We start from the raw sequence: 23,113 nt of genomic DNA, 5'->3' as shown, positions 1-23,113 counted from the left end.
CGAAATAAGTCAGGCAGAGAAGGACAAATAGCATATGTTAGCACGTATAGGAGGATTAGGAGGAACTTGACGGAGGAACAAGGGGGAGAAGAAGGGCGGAAATGGTGGGGGAAAGGGAGAGAGGCAAACCATGAGAGACTCTTGAATGCTGACAAAAACTGAGGACTGATGGATGTGGGGGGGAGGAGCGGATGGGCATGGAGGAGGACACTCGTGGGGATGAGCACTGAGTGTTATGTGGAAACTAATTTGACAATAAACTATTTGTAAAAAATAAAAAAATAAAAAAAAAATTAAAAAAATGAAAGTAAAAAAAAAAATTATTCAACAGTTGGAAATGACACATCTTCAATGTTATATGGAGTACTGTGGAGCAGGCCCACACCAAAATTAGTGAGTGGATCAGGCCCACACCAAAATTATTGATTCTCTACAGGGTGGTGTGCTTTTGTTTGATGTATCACTTGCTCTTGATTCAGGCCCAGGTTCTGTAAAGTTGGATCCTCCTTTGGATTGGTCAATTGCAAATGCTTTTTGGAAAGTAAAGATTGGGGTGATTTCTTGTCTAAGGAAAGAATAACTTCAAAGTTTATATCTTACAATCCTATAGGTAAGGTGACCAACTATTCCCATTTGCCTGGGGACTGAGAGACTTCCCAGAACAAAGAACTTTTAGTGCTCAAATCAGGACTCTCCTGGGTAAAGTCAGGCTGTTGCTCATCCAATCCATCCAACCCATAAGACACTGGCCAGTATGGGAGCCGACTTGACCATCTTCTTTTGGTGTGTTGTCTTTCACTGGCTAGAAATACTCTGGTCTCTCCCACAGGCCTCTGAACCAATTTCTCATACTGCTGTTCTGTCATTAATCATAAACAATCTAAACAAATAAAGCTAAATAAATCATTGACACACACTCTATATTTGTGTAAGAGTCATGCTGTTTAACTGTTTTAAATGAGCACTTTGATAAGAGAAGGGGTTTCTCTGGTGAGGATAAGTGGAATAATACTCTGCCAGAAGACCAGGCCTTGGGACTCTCCTGGAGCAGCCATTTCTATTTTTTATCCCTTCATTGATCCCCTCTCTTTTGAGCTGACAGATATGCTTAAGTCCCTTCCTTGCAGAGAAACAGCCTCTGCTTCCTCCCTACAGTGGTCCTGCCTCCTACTCTTCTCACTCAAGAGTGCAGTTGGATCCTTCCTAGCAAGAAGGAATCATCATCCTCTCATGACTCAGTTAAGGTCACTTTTACAGTCCAAATACAAGTGACAGTTTCCAATCTTGGACTTACTTAGCTTCTCTGTAATAAAAATTTATAGCTATCAACACCTGACAGTCATTAGGTACCTGATGTTCTTTGAGTCTTTGTTTTCATTGAGCATTTGATATTCTATTCCCCATTCTCTTGGCCACCTGGCCACTTAGACATCACTTGCTACTTCTTATTGATGGAACTAAATACCTTCTTGATATCACTCAAGTCTACATCCTTGCCATCACCAACACCAAGGCCTCAACTTGGGCCAGCTCTCCCTGTGACCTTGACCCTGAGCTCAAGACCAGAGATGAGATCAAGAGTCAAACGTTTAAGTGACTGAGTCACTCAGGCACCCCTGGATGTTATTTATGTCACTTTCCTAACTAAAAGCCATCTCTGGTGGTTCTGGATGACCTGTGGTTGTAAACCTAGCATGCATCCTGTTAGACAAATGCAGTTAACCCTTGAACAACATGGGTCTGAACTGCATGGGTCCACATACATGCAGATAGTTTTCAATAAATATAGTACATCACTGTAAATGTATTTTCTCTTCCTACTGATTTTAATAGTATTTTCCCCATAGCCTACTTATTGTAAGAATACAGTATGTAACAAATATAATAATCAAAATATGCATTAACTGACTGTTATGTTACCATTAAGTTTTGGGGGAGTCAAAAGTTTCATGCAGATTTTCAACTGCACTTGGGCTTGGTGCCCCTAACCCTTGTGTCATTCAAGGGCCAACTGTATTTATTTATAAATTACATATGTGTACCATTGTACTAACATATTACTTGTATTATAAAATCAGGTACAGAAGAAGAAATTCCAGGGGTGCCTGCATGGCTCAGTCAGTTAAGTGTCCGGCTCTTGATTTCGACTCAGGTCATGATCTCATGGTTGTGAGATCAAGCCCTGTGTGGGGCTCTGTGCTGACAGTGTGGGGCCTGCTTGGGATTCTCTCTTTTGCTCTCTCAAAATAAATAAATAAACTTAAAAAAATATATATATATCCCTTTAATAAATAAATAGATAAACACAAAAAAGAATGAAAGAATCAGAAATTCCCAACAAGATAACATTTACAAATTGAAGCGCTAATATTTTTTCCCTCCCCCACAGTGGAGGTTGTGTGCCCTTGCTCAGAGACCACAGACCTGCAGCAGTAAGTCCATGTCCATATGGCTCACTTTCTTTTTTCCATGTTTTATTTATTTCTGACTGTGAGAGTGTGAGCAGGGGAGAGACGGAGAGAGAGGGGAACAGAAGATCTGAAGTGGACTCTGCGCTGACAGGAACAAGCCCGATGTGGGGCTCAACTCCACAAACTGTGAGATCATGGCTCAAGTCAGTGTCAGACACTCAACTACCTGAGCCACCCAGGGACCCCTGACTTGCAGGTCTAGTCATGATCTGGCCCCTACCCATCTCTCTCCTTTCCTTTCATGTCCTCCCTTGCTCCTAGTGCTGGTCCAAGTGGAAGGATTTGAACTTGATGCTCCCCAAACCTGCCTGCTTTCTATTGGCTGTACCGTTTGTTTGGAATGCTGTCCCCTGCCTTTGCTCCCCAAGTCCCAAGCCCCTTTGTCTTATATATTCCTAAAAGCACTCCTTCTTCAAAAAACAGGGAAGCTGTTTTTTGGTTCCTTCTGCCTCCTCCATACCCCTTGTACATCCATGCACATCTTTTTCTTTGCAATATTATACAGTATTTCCCTCTCTGCCTAAAGTCTGTGAACTTTAAAAGAGTCTCGTTCACTTAGGAGTCCACAGTGCCTGATAAACAATAACAATGACGGTAATAACAGCTAATACTTTTATAGTATCAATTTTGCCAATCATTGCTTTAAGTGTTTTACACATATTTACTTGATTTAATCCTAGGAGATGGGTACAATTATCCCTATTCTGCAAACAAGGATACTTGGGCAAAGAGAAGTTGAGAAACTTCCTAAGGTCATTTATGTAGTATGCAAAGTTCAGGAAAGATTGAACTCAACTGAACTCTGTGCTTTTTCAATCACACCTGTGATGAGAGAAATAGTCACCCAGGCCAGATGGGCAAGGAAACGCTCAGGCTGAGGAAAGGGGAGTCTGGCGAAGATACCCAGCCTGAGGATGCACTGCCCCCTGCTGGCCAGCTCTGCCCTTGCTGCAGGCTTAACAGGGTCAGAAGTCCCCTCTGCCACCGCAGCTAGAGCCTGGAGTCTGGGGACCAGCACAGGATATTCTGAGAGGGAGAGGGAGCCAAGAGATCATGCAGGGAATATGCAGGAATTGCCTCTTGAGCCACAGAACTGAAGGACTGTCTCCCTGATAGGGATGGCTGAATGAAACCACTCAGAGTTAAGAACAGAAGTGGGAAAGTCAACCCTCCACTCCCAAGTGCCACAGAATGTATCCCAAACCAACAGAAATGTTTATTTTTTAAGAAAAAATTTAGGTGTGGATTTGGATTATTCTCACATTAGGCTCTCCTTTAGGATGGAAAATTGAATGCTAATTTATATTAACAGATTGGTTCTCAAATGGGGTGCTTCATGGAACTATTAAAAACTGAAGATGTCCAGGCTTCATTCCAAGCATGCTAAGTCAGAAACAGCAGTGTAGGGGCACCTGGGGGCTCCGTCGGTTAAGCATCTGACTCCTGATTTTGGCTCAGGTCAGATCTCACAGTTTGTCAGTTTGAGCCCCAGGTTGGGCTCTGCACGGACAGTGTGGAGCCTGCTTGGGACTCTCTCTCTCCCCCTCTCTCTCTCCCAATAAATAAATAAACATGAAAAAATAAAAAAAGGAACCAGCAGTGTATACTATTTTTCCTCAGAGCTAGCCTCCAGCTCCATTTTCCCAAATCCCCAAATCTCTAAGACCATTTAGCCTCCCACTTTTCCAGTTTAAGTAAAGGCAATGCCTTTTCATTTGTGCTTCAGTAGAAAACAGTGTTATTTTACAACTCTAAATTGTAGATAATCAATAGCAATGCGAAAAAAAAAGTTTTACCTTTGGACATGCAAATTCTATTTTGTCTGGTAGAGGTTCAACCGATTTTCCTTTTGCTCTTTGCAAGCAATCGTTATTGCCTCCTTTGTACACCTGTTTCACGATTCCTGATCTATACCGGGTGTGTTTTTCAGATTTTCTTTTGAACCTGTTGTAACACCTGCCTGACTCCCTTCATGACTACTGGGTTAAATAAAAGGTTTAGCATGTGTCCATTTATATCTGAATGAGAGTTGTGATCTTACCTTTTGTGGGAAATTTCTCTGTAACACACCAATGGTGAGTACTTTGCTTTTCTATACTCCTTGGCCACCTGCTACTAGTGCTCTTTGCTTTGGTTGAACATTCCACACTCAGAAGAGGGCTCCTGTCCTTGTAACCTTCTACTGTATGCATAGTATCTGTCCACGGGTTCCTGGAAGAAGGTAGAAGAATCAAAAGACTTTATATTGATATTTTATTCACCAACAACTGGCAGGTGACAGTGGCTGTTCAGCTAGTCCCAGCTGGGGCTAACAGCCAGAACACCCACACGCGCGGCTTTTTCACATAGCCTGAGATTCCTCACATTACTGTGACTGGGGTCCAAGATGGAGCATTCTCAGAGACAGCAAGAAGGAAGCTGTGTTGCCTTTTATGACAGGACTCAGAAGCCATTCTGTCTCTTTCGCCAGATTCTCTTCAGGGCCAGCTTCACAGGATGTGACCTGTCCAGTTACCTGTGCAGTTACCCAGAGTCCCATGCTTAGAACAGCCCCACACTTAGTTTAATACTCTGTTGTCACCATCTTGAAATTCCTAATAATTATTTAAACAAAGGGCCCCACAAATTTTGCAGCCAGCCCTGAATATCTTTGTGCAGGCAAATCATAAAGTCCTGCCCGGCTCACAGGGTGGCGATCGAGACTCCCGGTCTTGAGGAGGCACGGTTTTGGAAGAGTATGTGGGGCTGGGAACACCGCTGTGGCCTTTTTTAGCAAAGGGAATCTGCTACAGATGGTTTGTGGAGAAGTTAAGGCACATAACCTGGAGCTCAGACTTTCCTCCATGGCCTCCCACAAAGACATATCTGGGTCCTCCTTGCTCCACAAAGCATCCTAACAAGAATAAACAAGCAAATGCATCTACCCATCTGTCTATTCAGCAAATTCTGACTGAGCACATAATGTGAAGCATTTACAGATCATCTTAGAGACCCTGCCCTTAGCAGGCTTGGTGTTCAGAGTGATGGTGTCTATGAAGGGAGAAGAGAAAGCAAAGGGTGAAGCACTGTTTAAAAAGAGAAAACAAGCTTGGAACAACTGGGTGGCACAGTAGATTAAGTGTCTAACTTCAGCTCAGGGCGTGGCTCACAGTTTGTGAGTTCAAGACCCGCATCAGGTTCTCTGCTGTCAGCACAGAGCTTGCTTCAGATCCTCTGTCTCCCTCTCTCTCTACCCCTCCCCCACTCATTCTCTCTTCCCCCAAAATAAATAAAAACATTTTAAAAGAGAGAGAGAGCAAACAAGCCCCAAATGGAGTCATTTGCCCCTCAGCAAACCAGTGAGTAGTAGATCAAGGTAAAAATACAAACAAAACAAAAACAAGGGAAATAAAAAGGTGAGCTGGTGAGGGGGTTTGTTTATTCAAAGAGAAGGTTCCAGAGCCCCAGAGGGAAGTTCCGAGAGAGGCAGCACTTTGCTACTTGAGCCATCCTGTGTCTGCTCGTTCACCAGGCCTCCTGTATAGCCACAGTTGTGCTGGCTCAGAACAGGGTGTTGTTCAAATACCTGTGGGAGGCCCTAGGATGTGGCCCACAGGGCTTCCGTGGGCTGACATGTGGTAGGCAGGCCTGTGACGTCACCCTCCTGGGTTTCCTTCTCCCTCACTCAGCATTTCTTAATCCTTTTAGTGTTAGCTCTAAATGTCAGATTTCCCAGAGGCTCTGCACAAGGCCTTCCTCTGTGTTCTAACACCCTCCCTCCTCAGGTGAGTGCTTTTACTCCCCACACTCTCCCTGCTCCACACTCATTCACCTATTCCTTTGCAACTGAACACCTTGATGAATCACAGCCACCTCAAATTTAGCATGTCCCAAATGGAACTCTCCACTTTTCTCCACATCTTGTTCTGTCCAGTCTTCTCCTTTCAGTAAATGGCTGCCTCCACCACCCAGTCACTCCTCACTTGACTTCACTCCCCTGCATCCAATCCATCCTGTAAGTTCTTCCTCCAAACCACAACCCGGATCTGAGCACTTCTCCCCAGCAACGGAGTCACCATCACCCATCAGATTGCTTTGGTAGCTTCTTTTTCTTCTTTTTCAAAAACGTTTCTTTATTTATTATGAGAGAGAGAAAGAGTGTGAGCAGGGGAGGGGCAGTGAGAGAGAAGGAGAGAGAGGATCCCAAGCAGGGTCCATGCTGTCAGCATGGAGCACAACCTGGGGCTCTATCTCAGGAACCTGAGAGATCATGACCTGAGAACAAAACCAAGAGTCGAATGCTTACCCGACTGAATCACCCAGGTACCCCTGCTTTGGTAGCTTCTTAATTCATCTCTTGCCTCTACCCTTGGCCTCCTGTAATCCACAATCTATACAAAAGCCAGAGTAGTACTGTAAAACCATAAATCAGAGCAAGTCGTTCTCTTGCTCAAAACCATTCAATGTTTGGAGCACCTGGGTGGCTCAGTCGGCTAAGCGTCCGACTTCGGCTCAGGGCATGATCTCACGGTTCGTGGGTTCGAGCCCCGCGGCGGGCTCTGTGCTGACAGCTAGCTCAGAGCTTGGAGCCTGTTTCGGATTCTGTGTCTCCCTCTCTCTCTGACCCTCCCTGCTCATGCTGTCTCTCTCTCAGAAATAAATAAAAACACTTTTAAAAAATCCAGTATTTTCCTATTTCAGAATGAAAATGCAGATTCTTCACCATGGAGACCCTACACCACCTGCCTGCTCCACCTCTAAGGCTCATTCCATTCCCTCCCACTCCCCTTGCAGAAACCTTCTCCAGCTCTCTGCATTACTCAGCTTCTCTTTCTCGAACATTCTCTCGGCTATTCTGCCTCCTTCTCATCCAGGACTGAACTCAAAGGTCCCTTCTCGGACCTGCAGAAAGAAACCTGCCCTCCTCCCTCCTTGTTAAATTTTAGACATTGTCTTCCTTCTTCCGCTAGTGCCCTTTCTTTTCCCGCACACGCCAGAAAGGAAGCGCAGTGCAATCAGAGTTTGCCACTGTATCTCCAGGGCCGCTCGAGTAGGTGCTCACACGTATTTGTCTAAAGGATTCATTAAGAGACGGCAATTTTATGTTTTTAAATATCCGCACTTGGGAAAAGAAAAAAACTGCCTCTTTCGTGTAGATTAGTGATTTTAAAAAATGTTTATAAGTCCAGGACTATTGCAGTAGAGGAAATGTCGTCAAGCCTCCCCGAATACAGCTGTAAGGATAGCAGGAGAGGGAGAGTGGAGGGGAAGACGGCTGGGTGGCTGGAGGGCCAGAAAAATGGGTGAGCGAGCAGATGGGCATGCTCCGGCCACGCACACCCACGGGGCTGAGAAAGTCGGAACTCACTTCCCTATGCCACCCACCTTTCGGGGTCACGGAGAGGATATGCCAAAGAACGACGAGGGGTGGTGGGCCTCTGCTCTGGGCGCAGAGCAGCGCGTCACCCCCGCCCCCCACACAAGCCCCAGCCCAGCACGCGCTTCCCGCTTCTCGCGCGCCCAGCCGCGCCCCTTCCCAGCAGCGCCCCCAGGTGCGCGCCCCCGCGCCCGCCGCGCAGCTAGTGCGCGTGCGCGCAGGTGAGCGTCCCGCCCCGCCCCCGGGCTTGGGCACCTGCCCGGGAAACTTGCGGTGGGTTGTTGCCCTCGGGTCGCTCGGGGCGGAGACACGGAACCGGGCCATGGAAGGTATGTCGGGGGCTCGTGAGCCCCGTGCACGACCGAGAGAGCGGGACCCAGACCGGCACCCCCGCCCGGAGCGAGACCGCCACCCCGAGCGACAGCGGGACAGACACAGGGACCGGAGCAGGGAGAGAAACGGGGGCGAGCGCAGGGACGGAGACCGGGACAGGGGGAGGCACCGAGACCCCCGCCACGACAGATACAGGGTCGAGGACCTTCGCGAGGGTGAACAAAGAGTTTGGGAAAAGTCCCGCCAGAGCCGGACACGGGACGGACCCCGCAGGCCGACCTGGGACCCAGCCCCGCCCCCCTGGCCCGCGCCTTGGGAAACCCCGGAGCCGCCACTCCCGAGGAAGGAGCGCTTCGGGCACCATGACCCGGCAAGGTAAGGTGTGGCTGCGGGGCGCTCTGAGACCTGGGCACCCAGGAAGCCTGGGTCTGAGGCCTGTCTGCGCTGCTCCGGCGCCCGCGGCTTCGTGGCCTAAGAAGCCAGCTTAAAGAAAGTGCCATTCCTCCCTTTTGCGCTCCTAGAGGTAACTGGGGGGCGGGGGGGGGGTGGAACCTTACAGTGCCCCCACTTCTTGATCCGAACCTGATTAACAAAGTAGAAACCACTCCTGTTAGTGGCAGGGCCGGGGACCAGGTGAGGAGGAAGAGAGGACTTCAGGACAGGAAAGGGAAGGGGTGGGAAGGAGATTAGGTAGGTGGTGTTAATGTGAGGCTCCTCCCTGATGTCATGTCCCCTCCTCCCCCAGCCAGGGACATGTACAGGACTGCCCCTTGGGACTTCAGACCCTTAGACTCTTGTCCTATGTTCCAAAGCCAACCCACTTCAAAGTCCCAGTGCCAGGGGCTAATTAAAGTCAGCCCAGTGAAGATTAATAGTTTAATCTGCAGCTTCTAGCGTTTCAAAACAGACAGCTGGGGGAAGCTATGCTTTTAGCCAAATAACTAAATCTCCCCACTTAAAGGCAGAGATTTCCCTACCTTTATCAGTGCAGTCTTCCTGGGCAGCCTCATTCAAATCCCAAGATTGTTTCAGATCCCACCGGCCTGAATGAACACCGTGTGCCATCCTCGCCTGGGAGAGCACAGAGAATTCCCTTATGGGCCGTGTGAGGTGATCGCACCATGCGACTTAGTGAGCTGAGAGAGGGTAAAGCTCGAAGGGAGGAGAGGAGGCAGTCCTAGACTCCCACACCTCCTTCTAGGGAGTTGATCTTTTTTCCCTCAAACATTCCATCCAACTCCACAAATATTACTGAATGCCAGATTATGTGCGAGGCCAACAAGGAGATGGGTAGTGGAGCGATGGCTGCTTTCTGGGTTTTGACACCTGCCCTCTTCGCTAAGGAGGAGTCTGGTTCCTCTCTACTGTAGGATTTGGAGGCTTAAGCCCGGTCTCCCTCCCTGTTGTGTCCACACAGCAGGAAAGCTGTTATCCTGAGCTTATGTTACATTATCTAAAACCAATTAGCCAAGATATGAAAAAGGGTGTGCCCAGATACAGTCACAGGCACTAGTTATTGTTCATCCCTGACCAAAGCCATATTGCCTTGGACGCTCTCCAGAGCTACATTTTGGATTGTTTCCCAGCCACCCACCCAGTTTCCCAGCTGTCCACCCCAATGCAAGCGAGTGAATATTTTTGTTTTTTTGGCTCATGGACAGTTGGTGGTTTGAACCAAAGGGCAATCTATTTCCACCTTTCCTCTACACAGTAAGCTTTTATTTAATTGGCAGGATGTAGGAGCTGGGGCTCCATTACTTAATGGGTGAGATATACTGACAGTGTCCACAGTCTGGTAGGAGACTGACAGGTAAATGGGCCGGTTGCAGCACAATGTGAATGTGCCACTGCAGGGGAAGCCAGTTTGGAGAGAACAGATCCCCTGCCTAAGATCTGGAAGACTTCTTAGAGGACATTGACCTCAAAGCTGAGTTCTGGAAAAGGGGCAAGAATGGGAAGACAGGGAAAGGAAGATGAAAGTGGTTTCAAGCAGAGAAATAGCTTTCATAGTGACCTAGAGCATGGGAATGCAGGTCATCTTTTTGGGCCTTGGGAATAGGGTGTTGGGGGTGGAGAAGGGAAGTTCATTATGGCTGGGTCTGTGACTATGAGGTTGTGAGTGAAGAGAGAAGAGCAAGGGCCCCTGTATTGGGCTAAAGGTTTGGACTTTATCCAAGGCCATAAGAGTTTAAGGATTTCAAACCTAAGAGATCTATGATGAGAACACTAGAAGGATCCCTGGAGCTGAGCAGGTAGAATGCAGCCCCCACTATTGCTTCTTGGACAAAGCTCAGGATATGTTGGATAAAGGAGTAAAAGAAAAAAAGTGCCAGAAGTAGCAGAGAAGAGAGAGAGAGAGAGAGAGAGAGAGAGAGATGAAGACATCCAAAGTTGTCTGTATTACCCATATACTTAGAGAGTTATTACAGACTCAGCTCTTTCCAAAATAACAAGACAAAGAAGAGAATGCCAACCTGGGCATCAGAGTCTTGTGAATGCAGACTAACTTGTTTTTGTAATGTTTATTAATTTTTGAGAGAGACAGACAGACAGAGCATGAGTTGGGGAGGGGCAGCGAGGGGATGATACAGAATCTAAAGCAGGTTTCAGGCCGTCAGCACAGATCCCGATGCAGAGCTCAAACTTACAAGCCATGAGATGATGACCTGAGCTGAAGTCAGATACTTAACCAACTGAGCCACCCAGGCTCCCTGAATGTAAACTAGTTTTAAATAAGGCCTGGTCTGTGCTGACTGAAATCCTAGGCTCATAAAAGTGGCTCTCACCTACCTGGTTCAATAGCTCCCGCAGGTGGACAAACTAGCAACAAATCAGTGCTCAGAATTTTAGAGATACGTGATGTGGTGGCTTAACAGGGTTGGGCCAAGTGTTTGGATACTCTGTGGGGCCACCAAACCAGAGAATTCTCGGAAATATGAAGTGCTGCAGCAAATTATGTTTCTGTTCTGCCCATCTCTTTAATGTCTGGGCCTAGCATGAGATGTTCAGTGTTCTAATACTGAACCAGCTCTTGAATTTGAAGCCCCTAATGGCCATGTATGTTTTTGGTTATAGTGAACCCACTTCGGGGAGATACCTGCCCTCGAACCCCAGGTCTGGACAAGAGGGAGTGGAATATTACCAGTCAGAGGCTGAAGGACTCCTGGAATGTCATAAATGCAAATACTTGTGCACTGGGAGAGGTGAGCCGTTTGGGAGGCATTTTGACCATTTACTGTTTGCTGATGGTTTTTGAAGGGATCTGAGATGGCGAAGCAAAAATTCAAGCAGACTTCCCTTTTGAGTCCCTAGCATTCTCATTTCCATAACTGCATGAGGTTCTCATCCCCACCCCATCCCCTCAAAAGGGTAGGAATGTCTGAAAGGTACAGCTAGATTTCCAGTGCTTCTCTTCAGACGTGCCCTGGGGTCTGGCAAGGCAAGCAGCCATGCTCGCAGGTTTCTGGCTTCAGAGGTGGAAGAACAGCAGGCAGAACCAGCTGTGAGCTGCCAGCTGTGGGAGTTAGCCACCTGTAGAGGGCAGCCTGGTAGCAGTTCATGTCACAGGACGGTTTTAAAAATTTGTTGACTGAGGTCCATAGTAAGAAATATATTTTACATTAAGGCCAAGTTCACACACACACACAGACATTGTGAAACCATACTTACCTTATTATATACCAAGCACATGGGTAGTTTCCATTGTACTCTAGTTCTTTGTTTAAAAAAAAAAAATTAAAAAATATTTACTTATTTTTGAGAAAGAGAGAGAGAAAGCATGAATGGGGGTGGGGCAGAGAGAGAGAGGGAAACAGAATCTGAAGCAGGCTCCAGGCTCCAAGCTATCAGCACCAAGCCCAATGCACAGCTTGAACCCACAAACTGCAAGTTCATGACCTGAGCTAAAGCCAAACACTTAACCAACTGAGCCACCCAGATGCCCCTATTGTACTCTGTTTCATTGAGAACAGAAACAAAAACCGCAGTTATTAGAACACACAGTTTGTAAAAACACTTAAATCATAGCATGTGTCAGCTCCAAATGTGGTTCCTAGAGTTCCCATCCGAGCATGAGTCCTTGGCCTTGCCAGCAATGAAGAAAATCTGGTTTACCAGGGCGAGCCCAAATCACATGATTTGATGAGAAATTTTTCTAAGCTGCATATGACTAAGGGGGAAATCTTCCCAGCCTAAGGGAGAGAAATCAGGGAACCTGTACCTGAAAATGTATTATAGGATCATTCCAATGATGCACATGATTGTGGGATTCTATGGAACTTTCGTGAAAGAGCTCTAGGCAATCCAGGCACAAGAATCTGCACTCTAGGTCACATATATTGGCACAACCTCACTGCTTCTAATTCGCTTAGTAACTCCTGAGGCTCAGAGAGCTCAGCCGTTAAGTGGAAGATCCGGAATTGAAACTTAAAGTCTAACTCCAAGACCTAAAATGGTTTACTCGCTTGACCTTTCTTTTCTTCTTGCTGATAAAAATAATAGGACTAAGCAAGAGGCTGGTTAACAGGTTTCTCAGTAGAAGTATGTTTTTCTCTGTGATTATTTTACTAAGAGGAAAGGACAGGACTTGGAGCTGCTGACCTAAATGTACCTTGATTTAGCTCAGACTGCTTCTGGCTATTTGGGTTTGGGCCTAGAGGTTGTTTCTGAGTCAAGATAGTGAAAGGATGGTTCAGCAGTCAGAAGCTAACCATCGGGGGGCTTAAAAAGAACTCTGGATGTGCAGAAACCCACATCAGTACTCAATACTTGGTGTTGTGTTGAAACAGCCTTTAAATATAGGAACTTGTCTCCAGCAGGAAATGCATTCCTGGATAAAGGTCACCTGAGATTTTCAGCCCCGTCTTCGTGTAGATCTTTTGTGACTTCCTCATCGGTGAAGTCATGTCCTCTTCCAGCAAACTGGTGGAAGGGGGAGGCAGCTGTGGCCCTCTCTGACTTCTTAGGGAGACCTAGGAGTTTGGTCTGTGAGCCATGCTTTGGAAGAGTTCAGCAGAACAGTCAGGACACTGATGGAAAGAGCGGGGTCCCACATTCACTTATGAGCAAGTCCCCTCAGATGTTAAAATCTTCAGGGGCTGAGACTGAAGATCAGATAAAAAGCAAGTACAAATATCCCCGCGTGCATCTCAGATCCCCAATGCATGTGCAGGTACAGGTTATGCTCATTTATTATCTGGAGGGATGGGTGAGGAGTTACAAGTTCCCAGGGAAGAAGGTGCATTTCCTGCTCCCCATCTTGGCTCCTAATTTGTTTGGAGCAGTTTCTTTTTTGCCTTTGTTCTTTCTCTCTCCCCTTCGACCTGTAGTGCTCCAATTATGATGTTTGTATTCAGGTTAATTGAACATCTCCCTCAGCCCTGCTTATTCTTTTCTGGTTCTATAAAATTGAAAATAAGAATAAGGAGAGGTGCCTGGGTGGCTCAATTGGTTGAGTGTCTGACTCTTGATTTTGGTTTAGGTCATGATCCTAGGGTCATGGGATCGAGCCCAGGGTTTTGGGATCGAGCCCCTTCTTAGGTCTTGCACTAAGCATGGAGGCTGCTCTCTGGGGCACCTGAGTGGCTCGGTTGGTTATGCGTCTGACTTGGTTTTGCCTCAGATCATGATCTCATGGTTTGTGGCTTTGGGCCCCACATCAGGCTTTGTGCTGATAGCGCAGAGCCTGCTTGGGATCCTCTCTTTTCCCTCTCTCTCTGCCCCTCCCCTGCTCATGCTCTCTCTCTCAAAATATTTTTTTTAATGTTTATTCATTTCTGAGAGAGACAGAAACAGAGTGTGAGCAGGGGAAGGGCAGAGAGAGAGGGAAACACAAAATATGAAGGAAGCTCCAGGCTCTGAGCTGTCAGCACAGAGCCCAACGCAGAACTTGAACCCGTGGACCACAAGATCATGACCTGAGCTGAAGTCAGATGCTTAACCAACTGACTTACCCAGGTGCCCCTCCCCAACCAAAAAAAAAAATTTTTTTTTCTCCCTCTGCCCCTCTCCCCAGCTTGTGCTTGCTCTCTTTCACAAAATAAAAATAAAAAGTAAAACCTATAAAATAGGAATAAGAGGCTTGTAGGGTTTCTGCTCTCCCTACACTGTATTAAGAAATATACATATTTGTTCCCATACAGCAAAGACACTGGGAAAACCCTAAATGTTCTTTACATTGGAATTATTTAAACTCCTTGTGGTGTTCTATGCATCCTTTAAAAATATGAAGTATATCGATTTATATTTGCTGAGATAGAAAAAAGTGTTCACACTGTATTCATAACTGAAAAAAAATAGGTTAAACAATAGTAGAGTAGGACTTGTTTTTCACCCAAAAGCAAAAATTATGTATATATGACAGAAAAGTCCAGAAGAAAAAGTAATGGTCACAGTGGTTATTTTTTTAATTGGTTGGATTTTAGATAACTTTTACATTACATGTTTCTGTCTATATTTTATTTTTTTACAATTAGTATTTTATAATTAGAGAAAACAATAATGCTGTCTTCATTTTGGGGGGAAATTGAAGAGTGTAAAGATGATACTTGAGAGTTAATCATTTCTGTTAGAGAATGTGCAGATGTAACACAGCTTCATACATAGACCAGCTGGACCCAGGCACAAAATCTGGTTCTCCAAACACCGGGAGCTGCTGACAGTCTACTCCAAGTCAGCTGACCTATTATAACCATTCAGGATATGGAATTTTAAGCTCAGAAACACTCAGCTTTATAGAATCCTGAGAAAAAGAAGCCAATACACACAACTGTATGATTCCATTTATATGAAATTCTAAAGGGACACATGGGTGGCTCAGTTGGTTGAGCATCCAACTCTTGATTTTGGCTCAGGTCATGATCTCCTGGTTCGTGGGATTGAGCCCCACATTGGGCTCTGTGCTGCCAGTGCTCAGCCAGCTTGGGATTCTCTCTCTCCCTCTCTCTGTACCTTCCCTGCTCATTTTCTTTCAAAATAAATAAATAAACTTAAAAAAAAAACCTCTAGGGGCACCTGGGTGGCTCAGTCGGTTAAGTGTTCAACTTCGGCTTAGGTCACGATCTCATGGTTCATGGGTTCAAGCCCCATGTAAGGCTCTGTGCTGACAGCTAGCTCAGAGCCTGGAGACTGTTTCAGATTCTGTGTCTCCCTCTTTCTCTGACCTTCCCCTACTCATGCTCGCTCGCTCTCTCTCTCAGAAATAAAGCATTAAAAAAATTTTTTTAATAAATAAATAAATAAATATTTTAAAAAATTCTAGAAAGGCCAATCTACTAATTCCTAATGGCAGAAAGCAGATCAGTGGGTGTCTGATGAGGAGGGTGAAGGACTGATCACAGTCTCTCGGGAACTTTCTGGGCAGATGAAAACATTCTGAATCTTGACTCAGATTGCGTGGCATATGTGTTTGTCAAAACTCAACAAGCTATACATTTAATATGGGTCATTTTCTTCCATGTCAGTTATATCTCAACAAGGTGGGTCTTAAGGAAAGCAGGCAACTTTGGTGGAAAAGCTGGTGCTCTTTCCTTGTTCAAGACTAAGAAGCCAAGGGCCCTGAGAGAATCCAGTCCTAAGAAAAATACCACAGCCCAAATTTGCTCTTTAAGGAAACTAAAGAAAACAGTTAAACTTTAAAACAAACTTACTGGGTGCCTAGGTGGCTCAGTCAGCTAAGCAGCCGACTTCAGCTCAAGTTATGATCTCACAGTTCATGGGTTCGAGCCCTGCATCAGACTCCGTGCTGACAGCTAGCTGAGAGCCTGGAGCCTGCTTCAGATTCTGTGTCTCCCTCTCTCTCTGACCCTCACCCACTCACACACTCTCTTTCTCTCTCTCTCAAAATAAACATTAAAAAATTTTTAAAAATAAAATAAAACATACTTACTGAGTTGAAATGTAAGAACAGTGAAACCCATTACATTTCTTTAATTCAGGAAGCCTTGTGGGTTTAATTGACCTAATCTTTCCTGTTTCTAGTATATGTGAACCACAGTTGACATTTTGATATATAACTTCCATGCCTTTTTCTGACTTCATGGTATTTTTTAAGCTCTGCATTATTTCCTTCAAACTTGGAGAGGTTTCCTCTTTCAAAATGAAGAAAGCCACAAAACAGATCTAAAGAGGAGACAACTATTTTTTAGTCTGCTTCGCAGGGAAGTTGTGGGGTGGGAGAACGTTCCTGCGTTCTATCAAGGATGCCTTTCTTTCTGGTTGGTAACTGGCCTGATTTCTCCCACTCTCTTTCTGCACCCCACCACGGACAAGCTGTTTTGAGAGTTACTGTCTCTAGCCCAGAGTACCTCCAGCACCATTTCTGGAGCCCACAGTCACACGCTACCATCTAATGCGCATCACGTGGCTTTGGCTGATCGGGCCTCCCTGGGTGGTGGTGCTGGGGGCGTGTGTGAGGAATAAAGAGCCTGCTGCAGCGCGGGCCCTGCCGGGAAGATGAGCAGCAGGGTGCAAGTCTCTAAGTCTGAAACAGCACCTCTCAAAATGGTAACGCGCCCTTCTTTTGCAGCCTGCTGCCAGATGCTGGAGGTTCTCCTGAACTTGTTGATCCTGGCCTGCAGCTCTGTGTCTTACAGTTCCACAGGGGGCTACACAGGCATCACTAGCCTGGGGGGCATTTACTACTACCAGTTCGGAGGGGCTTACAGTGGTTTCGATGGCGCCGATGGGGAGAAAGCGCAGCAGCTGGACGTCCAGTTCTACCAGCTGAAGCTGCCCACGGTCACTGTAGCCATGGCCTGTGGCGGAGCCCTCATGGCCCTCGGCTGCCTCCTGGTTGTCCTGGGTGTCCTGCGGGTTCCGTGGCACTGCCCCCTGTGGCTGGTGATTGAAGGCTTGTTGGACATACTCATTGCTGGGGCCTATATCCCAGCTCTGTACTTCTATTTCCACCACCTCTCCACTGCCTACGCCTCTCCAGTGTGTAAAGAGAGGGAGGCGCTGTACCAAAGCAAAGGCTACAGTGGCTTCGGCTGCAGTTTCCATGGGGGAGACATAGGAGTTGGAATCTTTGCTGGGCTAGGCATTGGCGTCTTCACTCTGGGGGCTGTGCTGGCCATCAGGGGTTACCGAAAGGTCGGGAAGCTGAAAGAGAAGCCTGCGGAGATGGTGGAGTTTTAGGCTTTTTAAACCGTCCTGCCCAATGTAAGTGACAGTAGTGACTCTGAACCATTGGAATACTGGGATACTTCACTGTGGGACTCGCCAGCCCTTGAAGACTGATGGGCCAACTTTGGTATCCTGGTGAAACTCTGGGTTACATGGAGCCGTGTTCTCTGATGTACTATGCCCTGGTGGTAGAGTCCTCTCTTGGTGAGCGATGACCCACAATTATTGAAACAGAACAAAACTGGGGGTCGGGACCCACAAGGAAGAGCCATTTGCTGTAGCAGAAGGCGCTTTTGATTGACTAGAGGGAGGTGACCAAGTGAATCTGAAGAACCTTATCTTTAAAGTCCCTGAGAAGCCATATACACAGGAGACAGCATTTCAGCCTGAACTTTTCTAAACACAGCTGTCTTAAACAGACGAGCCCCGAAGTTCTTCCATACTGAGGCCTCCTATCCTAAATTTCCTTAATGCTCTGGGTGCAGGGTGTAGGGACGGATGGTGGAGAGACTCCGCCTACAAAAATTTAAGTTGGAGGTAGGCGTGGGCTGAGCAAAGAGGAATCAGATTAATTCACTATGATGCAAAGAAGCTATTCCAACAAGCCCCTTACAGTGGGCTTGAAAGCTCAATAAGTGTTTTGTACCTCTTGTAAATGTGCCATTGTATGAAGAATTCAACCCAACATCTGGAAGGCAGGAGCCATCCAGAATAAAAAAATGTAAAATCTTTCCCAACAGAAGAATGCCACTTTTGGCCAGACAACTTAATGGGTTCTCATTACATGTTAAATTATGGCTTCTGGAACATTACAATATATTCTTGGTACAAATGAATATGTTCTTTGCTTTACATGAACCCAATAAAAAATCCAAAAAACAATTTTAACTTGGAGGTGATGTCTGCTTGAGATTCTCTCTCTCCCTCTGCCCTTTCCTGGCTTGTGTGCACACAATCTGTCTCTCTCAAAAACAAACAAACAGGGGCGCCTGGGTGGCTCAGTCGGTTAGGCGTCCAACTTCGGCTCAGGTCATGATCTCACAGTTGTGGGTTTGAGCCCCACGTCAGGCTCAGTGCTGACAGCTAGCTCAGAGCCTGGAGCCTGTTTTGGATTCTGTGTCTCCCTCTCTCTCTCTGACCCTCCCTGTTCATGCTATGTCTCTCTCTCTCTCTCTCTCTCTCTCTCAGAAATAAACAAAACATTAAAAAAATTGAAAACAAAAACAACAAAAAAAACCCCCAAACAAACAAGAAAAGTGAGTCCCATTTGGGTTTAGAAACTGAAATATATGCTTATATATGATTAGGAAATTTCTTGAAGAGGGGCACCTGGGTGGCTCACCCAGTTAAGTGTCCAACTTTGGCTCAGGTCACAATCTCACAGTTTGTGGGTTCAAGCCCAGCGCTAGGCTCTGCGGGGACAGTAGTGAAGCCTCTGCTTCAGATTCTGTCTCCTCTCTGTCTGCCTCTTCCACTCATGCGCACGCGTTCTCTCTCTCTCTCTCAAACATAAATAAATAAACATTAAAAAAAAAAGAGAAAATTCCATGAAAAATGTACATAAGAAAGCTTTAGGAGAAATATTTGCTTCTGAAGAGAGGGAGATTTTATTTTTCATTTTATGCCTGGCTTGACTGCACGTTTCAGTTTTATTTTAAATAAATAAAAAAATTTGATTTGCTCTCCAGTTTTTTACGTTTACAGTGCAGAGGCAGAAAGAGATGTATAATTAAGCGGAATATTACATGATCAGCCACAAAACCAGCCTCACCCACAAAGACCCCATTTATAACAAAAATCTCATATCTGTTTCAGTCTCCACTTCCCTCTACAGAGCCCTCTGCTCTCTCTCCGGAGACTTGACCCATCCCACCATCCCGGCTCTGGCAGTCAGCCTTTTTTTTCTCTTCAAATGGCTATGAATCTTTCTGCACTAACAGCGAGGTTGAAAATACATGAGCCTGTTTGATATTAATAGCCAAGCCAGGCCAGACCTGGCTGGTACTATGATAATATTCCATGGCTATATTTCTTCAACAGACCCCATATCACTGGACCCAGCAACAGACCATTATTCCTCTCAACTGTTGTAGCCGGGGGGGTAATGGACAAGATTTAGATTTATTCCATGTCAGCCTAGCAGATACGTGCTGTGTGGATCTCAGCAGAGATAACTTTCTCCATCTGGTAGAAGGATGGTATTCCTGTTTTCCTTCAGGGGGAGAGATGTTAACACACGTGCACAAGGAAAACCAAGGCAGAGAGAGTTGGTAGATACAGGGGATAACTACTCCCCCTGAATTAGAATGATGTTTGGGCTAATTCACTTGCTCTGCTAGAGCGAGCAAGTGGCCAGTAGTTCATGGCGCCTGGGTGGAGAGTGGGCAGTTCTGATCTGATGTTATCTTAAGATTTAAATTAGAGGAATGTAGCTTCTCAACCATTAGAGCCTTTGGCTGCTGTGTTCCGTGGAGCTCCTAGGAATTCGTGTGGGCCCTGCAGGAGTTAGGGTCAGCAAGCTCAGTAGCTGGTGCCTATGTATGTTAGAGAAGCTGGTATTTAGCTGCTCAGTGTTTTGTTTGTTTTTTAAGAGTGAGAGAGAGAGAGAGAGAGCTAGCAAGCAAGCCAGGGAGGGGCAGAAAGGGAGAGTGGGAGGGAGAGGGAGAGAGAGAGAGAGCGCGCGCAAGCCAGGGAGGGGCAGAGAGAAAGAGAGAGAGTGAAGAAAAGAGACAGAGCAGGCTTCGCACTGTCAACACAGAACCCAATGTAGGGCTTGATCCCGAGACCATGACCTGAGCCAAAATCAAGAATCAGATACTGGGGCACCTGGGTGGCTCAGTCGTTAAGAGTCTGACTCTCGGTTTCTGCTCAGGTCATGATCTCAAGGTTCGTGAATTTAAGCCCCATGTCAGGCTCTGTGCTGACAGTGTGGAGCCTACTTGGGATTCTCCTCCCCCCCCGCCCCTCCCGTTTGCTCTCTCTCTCTCTCTCTAAACAAACAAACAAACAAACAAACAAACTTTAAAGTCAGATGTTTGACTGAGCCACCCAGGTACCCCCAGCTGCCCAGTTTTTAAACACCGTGGTACTGTTATCTAGTGTATTAGAGAGGTTTCCTGATTTGGGGGAAACCACACTTGTCCAATTTCTTAAATCTCTAAGTCCCTCCCAACATTTTATGATTTTCCAAGTATTTTCATGTACTTGATTTCGTCAAATCTCATCCCTGCCCTGGGGGATAAGACAGGCAAGCAGTTCTCATTTGTCAGATGAAGTGTGTGAGGCTTCGAGTCAGCAACTGGGGCAAGATCACCAGCAGTGAAGTGTGGGGACATGAAGCTGACATTCCCACTGGAGGAGTCATGTGCCTTCCTCTTAGTTCTCATCTCTGAACCCTGGAGAATGACAGGAGACATTCTCCCACAAGTACACCTAAGCAGAGGCTGTGGCCCTTGACCATGATGAATGAAAGCTGACCTTGGACAAGAAGATATTCAGTCTCCATTCACCTGTTGATTCCTCCTACTTTGCAGCATTTGTGAATTTCTTAAACTCAAAAGAATCCCCCAAGTGAACAACCCATGTCTCCATCAGTTGCATAGACTGGTCCATAGTGGCTTTGGAGGCCATATAACAAAGTATGTGGACACTGTAGGAGCTGATTTGAAGACATCTCCAGGAATAGTTAAATGAATAAAACAAGACTCAGAGCAAAGTGAGGAATGCTTCTCTGTGGAAAAAAAGCGGGATGGGGTGATGAAATGCTGATTTGAGTGTGCTTCTGTTTGCATAAAGAACACTGGAAAATTACATCAGGAAATAATGAAAGTGGTTGGGGGTTGAGAACAGGGTGGACAGGGACATGAGTGATTTTTTCCCCCAGTTTGTACCTTTTAACATCATTTTTAGTTTAAAAAAAACTTTAAGATTTGCAATAATTATAGATTCACAAAATGTTACAAAACCAGTACAGAGAACTTGAGTACCCCTAACCCAGTTTTCCACAATGGCCACATCTTGCATAAGCATTAGTGTGACACTGCATCTGGGCACTGACAGTCTCTGGAGCTCATTTAGACCTCACCAGTTTTACATGCACTCACATGGTTTTGTCACGTGTACATACATGTGGCCACCACTGCTGTCAACTACAGAACTCTTCCATCATCAGGCATCCCTAGGGCCTCCCCCCTTATGGTCACAACACAGCCCCTCTCCACTTGCTCCCTTCCCCCGACAGCCATGGGTCTATGCTCTGTCTCCATAATTTTGTCATTTTGAGACTGTTACATAAATGGAATCATACAGTGTGTAACCTTAGAGACTGGCTTTCTTCTCCTTATCATAATTCCATTGAGATGCATCCAAGTTGTTGCGTGTATCAGTGTAGTTGATGCTGAACAGTTCTCTTAACTGCTGAGTAGTTTTCCATGGTATGGATGTACCTGATTAACTGCTCACCCACTGAGGGACATTTGGGTTTCGGATACTAGGCTATTACAAATAAAGCTACCGTGAACTTTCGTGTGCACAGTACTTTTAAGTTTTTGTTTCTTTCGGATGAATGCTCCCAGAGTACAGCTGCAGGGTCACCTGGTAAGTATATGTTTAGTTTTTTAAGAAACTGACAAAATTTTTTTCCCGACTGGCATTTTGTTTTTCAAACATATGACTATTAAAAACAAAAACCATGGATGTTAATGTTAAATCCGACCGTGTCCTTAAATTCAGGGCATCGGTGGTACTTCTCTAGTCTGACCTTCCGTTTTCCTGGGTGTGAGTGATGTCAGTGTTAAATCCCGAATCTCTCTCCTCCTAGGTGTGGTACAGATAGTGGAGGTGATACTGAATGGGATGGTTCTCATGTGTATCGTGGCCTCCTACTTTGTCCTTGCTGGATTCAGTGCCAGCTTCACCACTGGTGGCGGCTTTGGGAACAACTATTACTCACCCTTTGAGGGCACTGAGCTGGAGCAGGTTCGGCAGCTGGACCAGCAGTACACAGTCCTCCGGGCACCCCTGATATATGGTGGCGTGGCTGTTTCTCTGGGGCTGGGTGTCCTTACTATGGGTGTTTTACTCCAAGGAGCCAAAAGTCTAACCAAATTGTTGCCGACGTGGCTCCTGCTGGAGGTCGCCTTCAGCCTCCTGGCGGCAGTGAGCTACTGCGTAGGCATCGGCATTTACCTCCACGTAGCCTTGCGGATCAATTCCACAGACACTTGCACAGCAAGAGCACGGCTCTATGCCCGCAAGGGCCTCACCTGGATGAACTGCCAGCTGGCAGGCACTGATGGGGCAGCAGCCACCTTTGCTTGTCTTCTGGTGATCATGTACGGCGCCAGCGTGGTGCTGGCCCTGCGGAGCTACTGGGAACAGAAGCACTACAAAGACAGCCAAGCACAGGACAGAAATTACAACGACGCGCCAGAATACCTGTGGTCAGGAACGCTCTGAGACCTCTTTTGGAACCTCACTGGCACCCCACCTCCCTTGTTTCCCTCAAAACGATGTGTCCTTTAAAGTGGCACATGACACAACTATGGTCTTCACATACTTGATTTTACAAATGTTCCCTTTGGTACCAGTGCAAAGCTAGATGATCATTGCATTTTTTTTTTTTTTTTTTTTTTTAAATCAGTAAGTCTTTGTTGGCTGAGAGCAAAGATGTCTCCATCTTTGCAACAAAGAGCAACATGAGAAGTCTGGGGATGCCCTTATGGTGGGGCTCTCTTACCACATGGTGATGTAATCATAATAGCTAGATAGCCAGAAAAATTATGAAAGAGATGAGAATCATACATCCAGAGTAGCAGGTCCAGTGTTACAG

General features: G+C 46.2%; 1 protein-coding gene and 1 long non-coding RNA gene across 3 annotated transcripts in view; one reads left to right on the top strand and one right to left on the bottom strand.

Moving 5' to 3' along the window:
• LOC120223723 overlaps nt 1-8,827 on the bottom strand; it is a 19,935-nt gene extending 11,108 nt beyond the window's left edge. The window contains exons 1-2 of the long non-coding RNA XR_005526358.1: nt 8,743-8,827; nt 4,513-4,682 (exon numbers count right to left, since the gene is read on the bottom strand). This is a non-coding gene — a long non-coding RNA (uncharacterized LOC120223723). The remainder of the gene's footprint in view (nt 1-4,512; nt 4,683-8,742) is intronic.
• MARVELD3 (MARVEL domain containing 3) lies at nt 8,084-22,913 on the top strand. Of its 2 annotated transcripts, none has more exons than XM_039221914.1 (3): nt 8,084-8,535; nt 11,236-11,363; nt 22,103-22,913. In XM_039221914.1, exons 1-3 carry the CDS (start codon nt 8,150-8,152, stop codon nt 22,738-22,740), a joined length of 1,152 nt encoding a protein of 383 aa, XP_039077845.1. In that variant the 5' UTR covers nt 8,084-8,149; the 3' UTR covers nt 22,741-22,913. The 2 variants fall into 2 exon arrangements, with proteins under 2 accessions (XP_039077845.1, XP_039077853.1); XM_039221922.1 differs by lacking the exon at nt 22,103-22,913 and adding an exon at nt 16,685-18,136.
• Nucleotides 22,914-23,113: the final 200 nt, after the last annotated feature.

This window comes from Hyaena hyaena, unplaced genomic scaffold, assembly GCF_003009895.1.
Source record: "Hyaena hyaena isolate Hyena2069 unplaced genomic scaffold, ASM300989v1 scaffold_18, whole genome shotgun sequence".
Classification (NCBI taxonomy): Eukaryota; Metazoa; Chordata; class Mammalia; order Carnivora; family Hyaenidae; genus Hyaena; species Hyaena hyaena.
This window is presented reverse-complemented; position numbering and strand designations above follow the sequence as displayed.